The sequence below is a fragment of the Rattus norvegicus genome, chromosome 9 (genome assembly GCF_036323735.1).
Source record: "Rattus norvegicus strain BN/NHsdMcwi chromosome 9, GRCr8, whole genome shotgun sequence".
NCBI classification, from domain to species: Eukaryota; Metazoa; Chordata; class Mammalia; order Rodentia; family Muridae; genus Rattus; species Rattus norvegicus.
The window spans coordinates 30,454,026-30,467,383 of record NC_086027.1 but is presented as its reverse complement, the minus strand read 5'-3'; the positions used below and the strand labels follow the sequence as shown (position 1 = coordinate 30,467,383).

The 13,358-nt window shown below is 41.1% G+C and overlaps 1 protein-coding gene across 1 annotated transcript in view; it reads left to right on the top strand.

Moving 5' to 3' along the window:
• Positions 1-13,358, top strand: part of Pkhd1 (PKHD1 ciliary IPT domain containing fibrocystin/polyductin) — a 493,369-nt gene that overhangs the window by 66,451 nt on the left and 413,560 nt on the right. Inside the window, exons 28-32 of the mRNA XM_008766937.4 lie at positions 2,017-2,147; positions 5,259-5,394; positions 8,330-8,525; positions 9,137-9,204; positions 10,176-11,756. Coding sequence (XP_008765159.2) covers positions 2,017-2,147; positions 5,259-5,394; positions 8,330-8,525; positions 9,137-9,204; positions 10,176-11,756 — 2,112 coding nt within the window. The remainder of the gene's footprint in view (positions 1-2,016; positions 2,148-5,258; positions 5,395-8,329; positions 8,526-9,136; positions 9,205-10,175; positions 11,757-13,358) is intronic.

Sequence of the window (13,358 nt, the reverse complement as noted above, 5' to 3'; positions counted from 1 at the left end):
GTAGTTTTCCCTCTCTACAGGTCTTCAGCTGTTCCTGTGGGCCTGTGTCTTGAGTTCACCAGACAGGTCACTTGCAGCAGAAAAGTTGGTCTTACCTGTGGTCCCGAGGCTCAAGTTTGCTCGCGGGGTGCTGCCCAAGAGCTCTCCGCAGCAGCAGCAACCAGGAAGATCTGTGCCACCGTTTCTGGGAGCTTCAGTGCACCAGGGTTCCAGATGGCGTTTAGTGTTTTCCTCTGGCGTCCGAAATGTGTGTGCAGACTGCAGTCTCTTCTGGTTTCCCAGGCGTGTCTGCCTCTCTGAGGGTTTAGCTCTCCCTCCCACGGGATTTGGGTGCAGAGAACTGTTTATCCGGTCTGTTTCCTTCAGGTTCCGGCGGTGTCTCAGACGCAGCGGTCCTGCTGCTCCTGGGCCTTCAGTTTCCTTTCTGTGATATTTGTTTATCTCAGTCTTTCTTTTCAGTTTGATTATTTCTCTTTCTCATTTATCTTAAGACCTTTTAAATATTTTTAGATTTATTTATCAATTTTTATAATTTACTAATAGTTTTATGTAATTAAGTGTGTTTGGCCTTTATAGATTTAGAGATTCTTAAATACTCAGAGAAGGCATTCCATCTCTGAGATCATGTGGAAGGCAATTTCTACTTTTTCTTCTATTTTCTCCATTTAATCTCCTTTTTAAAATTTATTTATTTACTTTACAACCCAATATTAGCCCTTCCTCTCCTTCTAGTATCCTGTCAGGCAAGCCCTCCCCCTATCCCCCCTTCTCTTTTGAGAAGGAGAAACCCCCCTCTGGTTGTCACCCTCTCCACTAACTCCCTACACCCCCAGTCCTGAACATCAAGCTGCTATGGGACTAGGTAAAACCTCTCCCACTGAGGCCAGACAAATAGGTTGGTTTAAGGGATGCAGGATAGATTTAATCTCTTAATATCCAAATATTTTGTTTGAAATTTGCTTTGGATGAAAGATGGGAGTCCCAAAATTCCAATTTTTATCTTTTATCATGCTATTCTCTTATTTTATTTACTCAGTAAGTATCTGCTTATTAAGTAAATGTGACTAGAGTGGAGCCTCATGCTCCTCACGTCCTGTAGACTTCCGTATCGGAGCTGCCTTCTGGGCTGCCCCTTCTGCCTGCTCTGTCTGAGTAGGCGCTACCATCACACTTTCATTATTACGTGATACCTCTTTACTCTTATTTCTGAATTTTGTTTCTGTGCTCACCACCTTTCACTGAACTTTAGAATCATCCCACATGTTTTATTGGAATCGTATGTGTGCCTTTTAAGTTTAATTTAGAGAATTTACAATACTTAACGCTTTTTTAAAAAAACCTATTTATGCTCCTGTTTTTAATAGTTTTAATCTAATCAACTAAGGTCTTCAGCATTTTTTTCTATCAAGTTTATTAATAGATGGTGTGCCCTTATTGAAAGGAAAATAGAAGAACAACCATGTTCTCGTTTCTGATTTTCCTTCTGTTTCCCCAGTTGGGAACACTTTTAATTCATTGGATTCAATAATGAGGAAAATGAGGGCCAGTAAGCTTGGGGGCAATGTTAAAAATGATCCACCTTAGGTATCAGATGGCCAGAGGCCCTGGTTCTGGCTCCATTACTCTTAAGAAACATCATGCTGTCACACATTGCTTCTTGGGGAAAAGTATGTTTTCTCGGACTGGCAAGAATGAGATTTAGAATCTAGGGCAGAAAATGTTTTCGGAAATACCTGCTTCTTTGACTCCTGTCTGTATCCTTATATTTTATTCATAAAGATCTCCAGAAAGGCTTGCCACCCTTTCTGTCCTCTGATTACTGCTCCTTCCTTTACACGAGGTAATTTCTACATTTCAATTCCATTTTCCTACAATTTGAGCATTGCTTTGCATTTTGACTTAAGGCTGACACTAAACCTTTAACCACTAAAATTTCATTTTAATTTTGTTCCTGTAACTAACTTCTATCTGCCTATATAGGTCTACATACGTGTGAAAATGCTGTTTTTGTTACAGGAGGATGGTGGGTTACACTCCGAGGCTCTAGTCTAGAAGGCGTTAGCCTGGTGTTATTTGGAACTCGGTCGTGTGTCATTGATGTCATTAGAAGCAATTCGCAACAGATTCAATGCAAAGTCCCACCTAGGGTAAGAAGACTCTTTGCTATTGTAATACCCAATAGTAACCTGTAAGCCCCACCCACCCAAGGACCAGGCAACTTCCTGGGATACTGGGAGTTGTAGTTCTGGGAATATAACAGACGCCCCATAGGGAAGTATGGTGGCCTATGGGTTTGTCTATATAAACCACTATAGCAAGTGTCTCAGGACTGGGAAGTTTCAGAGAGTGGTGCATCTCTTGGTCAGTGTTTAATATTTAATAAAGATTGATTCAAGTTTTGCCCAAAATGGTGAAATTGGTTTTTCTCTGGTGAATCTGAGGATTAACACTAGCTCCTTGTGTGTAGTTGGTGACTATAATTGATTAGCAAACAGATTTTAACACATCCACTCTGAGAACTAAAGTGACTAATCCAAACTTGTCATCCTAACAGAGTGCTTGTTTTATTTTTGTATCGTTTGTTTTGCTATGAAAAACAAACAGAGCCCTATATTATAATTAGTTTCAGTTACTTTCTTAAACAAACAAGGCAACTCGGGCACCCTACTCTCAATATTGGTTCTATAGAATAAGCAAAAAGACACATATTTTTGCTGCCTTTTTGTTTATTGAGCAAACAAGTTGCATGCTTTAGCAGTCTTTATTTTCTGGCAAGTTTGTAGAACATAGAAAAATTTAGAATACTCGATTCTTTTAACTATCTCCTTAGTTACTGCGTACTATTTTATTTGTACTGTGAAAGCCGATACCCTGGGCTGAAGAGATAGCTGTTGTTAAAGTGTTTGTCTTGCAAGTATGAGGACTTAATTTTCATCCCCAGCACATAAGAAGATCAGAGTGCTGGTGTATGCCTGTAATTCCAGAGCTGGGGAGGCAGAGACAGGCTGATCTTTGGGCCTATCTGGCTAGCCAGAATCCTAATCAGAAATTTCCAAGTCACAGTAGGACACCCTGTCTCAAAGTAGAAGGTGAATAGTTCATGAGGAATCCCTGATCTCTGGCCTCCTTGTAGACACATACATGTTTGCATATGCAACCTCTCTCTCTCTGAATATATACACAACCCTACATACAAGCCCACACACATACCCTCATACACAAACCAGACAACACGAATAAGGTCCCAAGTTCCCATTTCCTTATCAGTTCTGTCTTGTGTCCATTGTCTAGTGTCTTTCTCTTCCCTTCCTTGGAGTGGTTGGCCAGGGTCACATCCACTGCCACACTTAGACTTATTAGGGCTGCCTTGGTGTCCTCATCATTCTTAGCAGCTTGTGCCTCAGAGGATGACTGAGCAAACATGCCATCAGAGAGAGAAAGAGAGAGAGAGAGAGAGAGAAAGAGAGAGAGAGAGAGAGAGAGAGAGAGAGAGAGAGAGAGAGAGAGAGAGAGATCGTTCAGAATTCCAATTGATCACAGGCTCTACGACTTTGGTCATCCAGTTCCTCAAATACCATGAAAAGCTAGTTTTTACATGCAAATAGCATGCGACTATAGTATATAGCTGTACTGTAATTGTTTGACTGGTCCCTCTTATCAGGTGTTTAGATAATTTTTAGATCTCCTCTATTACAAGCAAAGGCTTTAGGCCTTCCTAACAATTATATTTTGAAGATATTTTTCCTGGACCCATGCATCTAAGTTTTAAAGTAGATATAAAGTTGTGTTGTCTACAGTTCTTTTCTGGCTTATGTGCTCAGTATCATTGTGTGTTTGATTTCTGGTGCTTTGGTCAACCATGGGTGCTATTTTCCCAGTTGTAGTCACCATTTAATGAGTGAAATTTGAACTCTTTGGGTTTCTTTTACTATAGAGAATACACATTAGGAAACAAACTTTAAATTTTGGACAGAGTTAATGTATGAAAAGATACAGTGGAAAGAAGAACAATCATGTTCTCCTTTCTGTTTTTCTTCTTCTGTCTCCCTGTTGGAAACACTTTCATTTCTTTGAATTCAAATTGCAATAATATTTTTTGTTTACATTATTATAGTTTTTAAATAATGCTGGTATAAACAAAGGGTATAATTTTTCTTTTAGAGTTCTTTGATTCTCCCTCTCTAGTGTCTTTTTTCCCCTTAAGTCTTTCTTATAATAGAAGCCCAACATGTTTTAAATGAATCTCCTCATGTTCTTACTCTGTTTACTGAAGCTCTGTGTCTTGCTTTGGTCTAGGTTGGGTGTATCTTGGTTTATTTTGTAGACTTTATTTTTGTTAGTTCCTTGTTTTCTCTTACTGATAGATTCAATGTTTCCTAGAGTTTATATTTTCTGTGTAGACTTTTAAAAACTCTTTGATAGTTCCATCCATGGATGTGACATAATTTGATAACATTCACCCACTACTACTTTCCCTTGACTCTATTCTATTTCCTCTGGATTTCTTCTTTTCAAGTTCCATCTTTTAGAACCCACTGAGTTTAATTATGGTTTCTTGAATGAGTATAGGGTGGGGATTTACTTAGTAGAGCACGAGAAAGTTAACAGTAACTCCACCACAGAAGAAAATGACTATCACAATCTCTAGCAACCATTAACTACCAGTATCTCCTCAGCTAGGATAGGATCCTTCTGAATCACTTCTCCCATCTCTGCTGGAGTGGTGATACACTCTGTATGTCTTATGCAGGTAACCGAAGCTTCTGTAAGTTTTCATATCACATCTAGATGGCAGCATTCCATAACACACCTCCTCATCCTTTGTTCTTACATTCTTTCCATGGCCCTTTCCTCCATATTTCTAGGGTAAAGGGTAAAGAACGATGTCTCCTTATTTTGATTATTATTTTTTTTCTGTGAGACAAAAGCCTTACAAAACACAACACAGGAGGAAATTTTCTGAATATTTTCACTTCTGAAATCAATCTCACATACAATGGATAGTTTAGCTAGATATAAACACTACTGAAAACACCTTTCTGACCAGAAACAATTACTGTGTGAAGTATACATCACTCTTTCTTACATTTCAGGGCACAGATAATATTCTTCAATACTGAATTTGTTTAAGTTCTTACCTCCCTGTAGGAGCTGAGGAAATAGATTCAAAAAATATATTCTATGATAAGCACCATTTTTTGGCTTATTATGTTTATTCTCAAACCAACCAAGATTTGAATTCTGAAATTGATTTTCAGGGGAAAGATGGATACACTGTGAATGTGACTGTGATCAATGGGGACCACTCCACAGTTCTTGCCAGAGCATTTACTTATGTCTCCTCTTTAAATCCAGTGATTGTGTCTTTGAGCAGAAATAGAAGCAACATAGCAGGTAAGATACATGTTACGTCAAGCCCATTTTTACTGTAGAGCTTAAAAATCAATTAATGGACTATGGATTTGGATTTACTATTTTATCTGTTTTGTTTATCCCAGCTAGCCTGAAGCTCTATTTTATAGTGACCTTGAACTAACAACACTTGTTTCACTCTTCTGTGAGTTAGGGTTATAATCATGCAAAATGGGCTTATTCTATTACAGATAAAAATATTTTCAGGTTACCTGTCAAAAATTAATCTTATATCTGATTTCTTCTCTGTGAAAATGGGACAATTTCCTCATGAAAATGATGTGAATATTGAATTAGTATTCAATAAATATTTATTGAGCAGGTAATTTGTATTGCTACTGCCAATGTATAGATACATAATAGACTTCAATTCTTAGCAGTAATTTATGGCTTTAGTTTACAGACAGGGAAACTAAGGAATAGAATCTAAGTAACCCACATGTACTTTTAGCAAGTAATGAAGCTGAGATTTAAATACCAACAGTCTAAATATACCAAGCACTCAGCTACTTACAGTGGAATATAGGTTTTGGTAGTAGGTTCAATTGTGGCAGTTTAATAGTTATAGAATAGGTACCCGGAGTAACCAAAGTATTCTTGGTTTTTGAGATTTTCTGTATATAAAAAGGATTATAAAAGCACTATTCACATGAAATAGTGTAACCTTTATTTGAAACTCATATGTTATGATGGAATAGAATTATAATGATTTCTTTTTGTTAAAATATAAGACTAACTATAGTAGCTGGCAACAGCTCTTTCTGGTTAATTGATTGCCAGATGGCAGAGTTTTTGGTTTATTAGAAAAAGATCATCCTGGTTTCTGATGCAAAAGCTTGAACTCAGTTTTCTGGTCCTGTTCTCACTTTCTGAAGCTCAAGTGTACACAGATAGAGTTATCTACCCTTTCTTCAACTTACCAGTATTCTTCAGCTTAGGTAACACTGAAGAATTATCTGCCTCTAGTGTCCAAAGTCTCTAAAATGGTTCAGATTATTTCCAATGAGGTAGAAAAAGGGACTCACAGAGACTGGACTATCCATCAGAGCACATACATGGGATGGAACTAGACCATGTACCCAGACGTAACAGATGTGCAGCTTGGTCCTCATCTGAGTCCCCTAACAGCAGGATCAGGGCTGTTTCTGACTACATTGCCTACTTTTGGATCCCTTACCCTAACTAGCCTCCCTTGTCTAGCCTCAATAGAAGATCTGCCTAAATCTAATACAATGTGATAGGCTAAGGGGGTTGATATCCATGAGAGGCCTCTCCTTTGAGAAGAAAGGGAGTGGGGTTGAGAAGAAGGGAGATGAGAGGGAGGAACTTCAAGGAGAGGAGGGAGAGGAAGCTGTGATTGGGATATAAAGTAAATAAATACATTAATTAACAAAATCAGTATGTGCATATGTGCATGTGTGTGTATGTGTAGGTGCATGCATATGTATGTGTAGGTCAGAGAACGACTTCTGGGAGTCAGTTCTCTCCTTCTACCACATGACTCCCAGGGTTACACTCAGGTTGTCTTGTTGGGTGGCAAGTGCATCTACCCCACGAGCCATCTCACCTTCCCCTACTGACATGACTTTGACTACCTTTGACAAGCCTTGAGGCTAAGGGTTGTTTATGTGTCCCTTAAACTCTTGTGTCTTCATCATGGACTTAGTACATATTTCACTTAGAAAGAGTTGAGATAAGGTGTTTATGATATGCACACCCTTTCTTCTGCAGAGTTGCTGGTTCTACCAAAACGCTATTGAAAGCAGAGGGGGAGCTTGGACTTGCTTTTTCTAATACTTAGTTATGACACCTTGATGGCTGAGGCTTCCTCAACTTCAAATGCCCATTGTATTTCATCTGGGCAGTAGATGACAATTAGCTTCATCTGTATACTTGACAAAAACCTAAAATCACCTGTAATACAGAATGTCAGATGAAGAATTGCCCAGATCAGATTGCCCCCTGGGCATATATGTGAGCTATTTCATTTTCTTTAAAACTTTTATTTTCTATTTCATTTGTACTTATGGGTACCCCATGTGTCCCTGTTACCCATGAAAGTCAGGAAAGGGTATCAAATTTCCTGAACTGGAGTTATGGATAGTTCTACAGCACCATATAGGTGCTGGGGACCAAACCCAGTTCCTCTGTAAGAGCAGCAAGTGCTCTTAACCACTGAGTCCTCTCTCTAGTCTCCTGTGAGGCATTTTCTTGATAGATAATTGATACAGCAAGGTTCAGCTAGTTGTGGGAGGAGGCATCCCAAACGTGGGTGGGCCTGGGGTGTACAGGAAAGAAATAAACCAGGAAGGGCAAAAAAATCAGCAGCGTTCCATGGTCTCTGCTTCAGTTCCTGTTCTGGGTTCCTGTCTTAGGAGTTCCGGCCTCAGCTTCCCTTCATGATTATCTCTAACCAAGAAGCCCAGGAAGCCCTTTCTTCCTCAAGTCGGTTTCAGTCAATATTTTGTTACAGGAACATGGAACAACCTGGAACCCTGTGGAAAGATCAAATGGGGTGATGGCATAAAGGTGCTCTGAGGGTGATAAACTGTTGGAATTGTGCAGTCCATTCTGGAGATGTAGATTTTTGCTTTTAGCAGCACAAAAGTAGAGGCAGAAGAGGAGAACACAGGACACTGTTTTCAGGTTAGGAAGGCAATGAAACCCCCAAGCTACTTAACTTGCCTTTACAGGAATAAACATTAGCAAAATTGCCTCAGAAATTTTGCATTGTTGATGCCCTTGAAGTTTTAGGCTGTACTTCTGTTAAAAGAATTGTTAGAAACTTCATAGAAAAAGGAAAGGATAGCTGTTAAAATTCTTAGAGAATTATATACAGGCCTGACTTTATTTCATCATAAAAGATGTAGTGATTGATGCCAAAGGTTAGGAAATAAATGTACTATTCTTGACACAGGAGGTGAGATTCTGTTCCTTGGGATGACACTGATGGTGAACTATACAGATCTGAATGTGCAAATCTACATTCAGAACACTTCTGCTCAGGTCCTTGCAAAGACGGCATGGGGACTGGAGGTGCTGTTGCCTCCGTTGCTGCCTGGCATCTATGTGATTTCAGCATTCATCAATGGAATCAGCATTCGTTCACAAGGGTAAGGTCGCCACTGTGGTTGAGTTCTGGTCTGTTTGACGGACTAGCTACTCATCTGGGAAATTCAACTTTGAATTGTCTGCAAAGTGAGCTGATACAGAAATGAGAATTACAAACATATGAGTGAGACTTGAAGCCTTGAAGATAATTCACTCCTTAGACTAATGGAGGGGACATGTAGGGCTACTTGTTGGAGAAAAGGGAAATGTCTGGCAATTGTTTGAGGTGGGATTGTGGTGGGAGGTTGTGACTAGAGAAGGTAAGCCTTTGGTAGAACACTTTAATAAGACTGTGTCTGAGGCTTTGAATAAGTGGTTTATAATAGTTGCGTAAGCCTCACCTTTACCTCTATACATTGAAATCCCTCTAGATTTTCTTAAGAAATTCTCTCTCTCTGATCTAGGAAGTATCTAAGCTGTGTCATACTGAGACTGATGAAGCCATATGAGCCTGGCCCAGGACAGCGCCCCTCCCTTTTCTCCATTGCTTCTTCTTTATGAGCAAGACCACTGATACTTGTTCTTTATCATTTCTCCTCCCTCTACAAACATCTCTCCCTCTCTGCTTTTGCTCATCTCCGTGATATTTCCTAACACCACCCCTCTTCTCCAGGGTTGATCTCCACATCCAGTACCTCACTGAAGTTTTCAGCATGGAACCTTGCTCCGGGTCTCTCTTGGGTAAGTGATCCTGACATTGTACATAACATATCCAGCTAGTTGTTTTTCCCAATAGTCAGATTTCATTCCCAGAATAATGATCTAGTGAGGTCAGAGCTTCAGGGGCCAGGGAAAGTCTCCTGCAACATTTTTTTTGACATTATATGTACCAGGAGATGAGGGAGAAGTCTTCAGTGTCTCCACTTTCCTCCAAGGATTAAAAACAGAAGAAGAAAAATAGAAACACAAATGCAGTGTGGGAAATGTAAGAACTACGTAGAATGTTACATCAGATACTAGAACAAATGGCAAGAAAATGAAAGAATTTAAATTTTCACTCGCATAGAAGTTGACAGAAGTATAGCCATCTAAGACATACAAATGCATTCTGAAATTTGGTCTTAAATATTAAAAAAAATACCAGTTTGGGGGTTTGAAGAGATGATCAGTGATTATGAGCACTTGTTGTTCTTATAGAGGACCGGGTTCAGTTCCCAGCACCCACATGGTGGCTCATATTGGCCTGTAACTCCAGTTCTAGAGGATCTGTCACATCTTCTTCTGTCCTCCTTGGGCACAGTATACAGTGGTACACAGACATGCATGCAGGCATAATGCCCATAAACATAAAATGAAAAAATAAATCTTAAAAAGTATTCTTGTGAGCGTTTTCATATCTGAGTATTGGCCAAATGATCACATTTAACCATTATGATATAGGTGTGTGTGTGTGTGTGTGTGTGTGTGTGTGTGTGTGCGCGCGCGCGCACGTGTGTCTGTCTGTCTGTCTATCTGTCTGTCTGTGTATAAGCACATCCCCAGTAGGCATGTTGTTGAGGTCAGAGGTTAACTTTCTCTTTTCATCATATGGGTCCTCAGGAATTAAACCCTGGTTGGCCACCCTCCCTTTACACAGAGACCTTTAGCTGCTGAGCCTTTTAGCTGGCCAGAGTATTAGCTTTTAATTTGTGTCTTTTATGTCTACGCTTTAGGTGGAACTATCCTCAGACTCTCAGGAGCAGGACTGGGCAGAGACCCAGCTCTGATTCGGGTGCTTGTGGACAACCGTCCTTGTGATACTGTGAAGTTAACAGAAGTGAACATTTGGTGTGAGACTCCCCGAGTCCTACTACCACCCAGAGCAGATGTTCTCACTGTCCCAGCATCTGTGGAGATCTGGGCTGGCAACACTTCCTTCGTGGGGAAGGCCTTCATCTTCACATATGAAGCTGCAGCAACTCCAGTGGTCACTGCTATGTGGGGTGAACTCATGAACAACAGTGTAAGGTTTTATGTGGAAGGAAATAACCTCTCCGACTCAGTCATTCTTTTGGGATCCTTGAAATGTGACCTTCAAGTGCAATTGTTTGGTGATAACATGAACCTGTCTGGGTGCTCCCTTCTTCTCCACAGTTTGGAAGCTGGGGTCTATGCTCTCCAAGTTCGTCACAAGAGGATGGGGTTTGCCAATATGTCTGCGGTGCCTCAGAAGTTTGAGCTGTCACCGCAGATTATCGACATCTTCCCAACACATGGTTCTATATATGGTGGGACAGTGCTTACTGTGAAGGGCACGGCTTTCAGGTCCAGAAGGAGGTCTGTTCATGTTGACCTTTCAGGTCCTTTTACTTGCGTGATTTTGAGTTTGGGAGACCACACAGTCCTATGCCAGACCAAGTTTGTGGGTGATCAGTTTTCTGAAACATCACTGGCTCTAAACATCACAGTTCTGGTCAATGGGCTGACCAGCAAGTGTGAGGGGAACTGTACTCTCTTCCTGGAGGAAGCAGCAACTCCTATTGTGGATGCTTTGACTATAAGTATCAGTGGCTCTCTAACCACAGTGCTGATGAGAGGACAGAGGTTAGGCTCTGCTGGTGAGCCAACAGCCTTTGTGGATGGTCAACTTCTTTGCCATACAACTTTCTTTAATACCAGCTATGTGGCATGCCAGATGAGAGATTTGGCCCCGGGGTTCCACTATCTGTCAGCTGTTCGTACAAGTGCTGGATATGCTTGCCTCAATAGTGTTTCTAGAAACTTCTTCGTTGTGCCTCAGGTGTTCGATTATTTTCCTAAGGATTTTAGCATCCATGGTGGAAGTCTCTTGACTATAAAAGGCACAACCCTTCGAGGATGGAAAACTACATTTGTCTATGTTGGCCAGCAGGCTTGTCTAACAGTGAACATCAGTTCTGAGTTCATCCAGTGCATTGTTCCCGCAGGAAATGGCTCTGCTGCTCTGGAAATAGATGTAGATGGAGTTTTATACCACATGGGATTTGTTGACTACAGCAGCATCTTTACCCCAGAATTGCTTTCTGTTTCACGGAGTCATGACATCTTGACCTTTACAGTGGCCCGGATCTCAGGGGCTGCAAATGTTGACATTCTTATTGGGACGTCACCGTGTCTAGATGTTGCTGGTAACCGTACGATTCTCCGGTGCATGGTCCCTCTGCTTCCTGCTGGGGAGTATGCTGTCACAGGTTATGACCACAGCAGAGGATGGGTCTCATCCACTCTCATTCTCGTGCTGAGAGCCACTGTGACCTCAGTGACTGAGAACTATGGTAAGTAGAGAGTATAAGACAGAATATTTTCTCTATAAAGTGAACTAATTGTTACTCTCAGTTTTGGGAAGAAGGGTACCCACATTACTGTAGAATAGCCAGAAGGAGGAAGAGGAGAAGGAGAAGGAGGAGGAGGAGGAGGAAGAGGAGAAGGAGAAGGAGGAGGAGGAGGAGGAGGGAGGAGAGGAGGAGGAGGAGGAAGGGGAGAGGAGGAGGAAGGAGGAGAAAGAGGAAGAGGAAGAGAAAGGAGGAGGAAGAAGAGGAAGGAGGAAGAGGAGAAGGAGAAGGAGGAGGAGGAGGAAGAGGAGAAGGAGAAGGAGGAGGAGGAGGAGGAGGGAGGAGAGGAGGAGGAGGAGGAGGAAGGGGAGAGGAGGAGGAAGGAGGAGAAAGAGGAAGAGGAAGAGAAAGGAGGAGGAAGAAGAGGAAGGAGGAAGAGGAGAAGGAGAAGGAGGAGGAGGAGGAGGGGGAGAGGAGGAGGAAGGAGGAGAAAGAGGAAGAGGAAGAGAAAGGAGGAGGAGGAGGAAGAGGAACGAGGAGGAGGAAGAGGGAGGAGGAAGAGGAAGAGGAAGAGGGAGGAGGAAGAGGAGGAGGAAGAAGAGGAAGGAGGAAGAGGAGGAGGACGAGGAAGGAGGAAGAGGAAGGAGGAGGAAGAGGAAGAGGAGGAGGAGGAGGAGGAGGAGGAGGAGGAGGAGGAGGAAGACCTCTTAATTTCTTATAGTCACAGTGCCTTTTTCAGGCTTGTCTTTGTGAGGTTTCATTTCTTTATCTTGATTTTTCATCAATCAGAGAAATTCCACATATTCCCAAAGTATTTGAGCTTATTTTAGTTTCATGCATCCACTTCATTGGACAAGTATTTTAAATTTAGTACCAGTCGCTAAAGCTCATTGTGTGATTCCATAAGAATATAACTGTGTTCACCTGTTTTAGACATATGCTGATTTGTATTATTTAAAACACATTCATAACATTAAGTCTTGCCACTTTGTAATGGTTCACAGGTGAATTCATACTCCACCAATCATAGGCCAGTGCCATAGTACGAGTATGCTGGTTAAACTTAAACAAATACTTATTTTCTATTTTATTTGTATGTATGTGTGCCTGAGTATATTTATGTACATCCCATGCACTCAGGGTGCCCATGAAGGCTGGCAAAGGGCATCAGATCTCTAGACACTGCCATTATGGGTAGTTGTGAGCTGCCCATTGTGTGTGCTGTAACCAAAGTCCAGTCTTCTGGAAGGGGACTGAATGTTCTTAATCCCCGAATTATCTCTACCGCTTCCAACTTTATTATTTTTCTTTTAGTACATGGACATTTGTTTAATTATTTAAAAAAATCCTGTTCACTTACTTTGGAACATAATCATGATTGTGATTTAAAAACATGGAGAAAATCATTCAATCCATAGCGTTGGGGTAATACCCATAATATCTCTTAGACGCTTGGCTTCTGCTGAGTGGGATTCGGTTGAGATCAGGATTTGCATTTGGAGGCAGTGTTTAATGTAGCTAATATAGCCTTGCTTTTTCTAAGATTTGGCTTCCTTATTTAATAAAGGATTTTGGGCTGGGTGGTCCATACATTTTTCTCCCTAT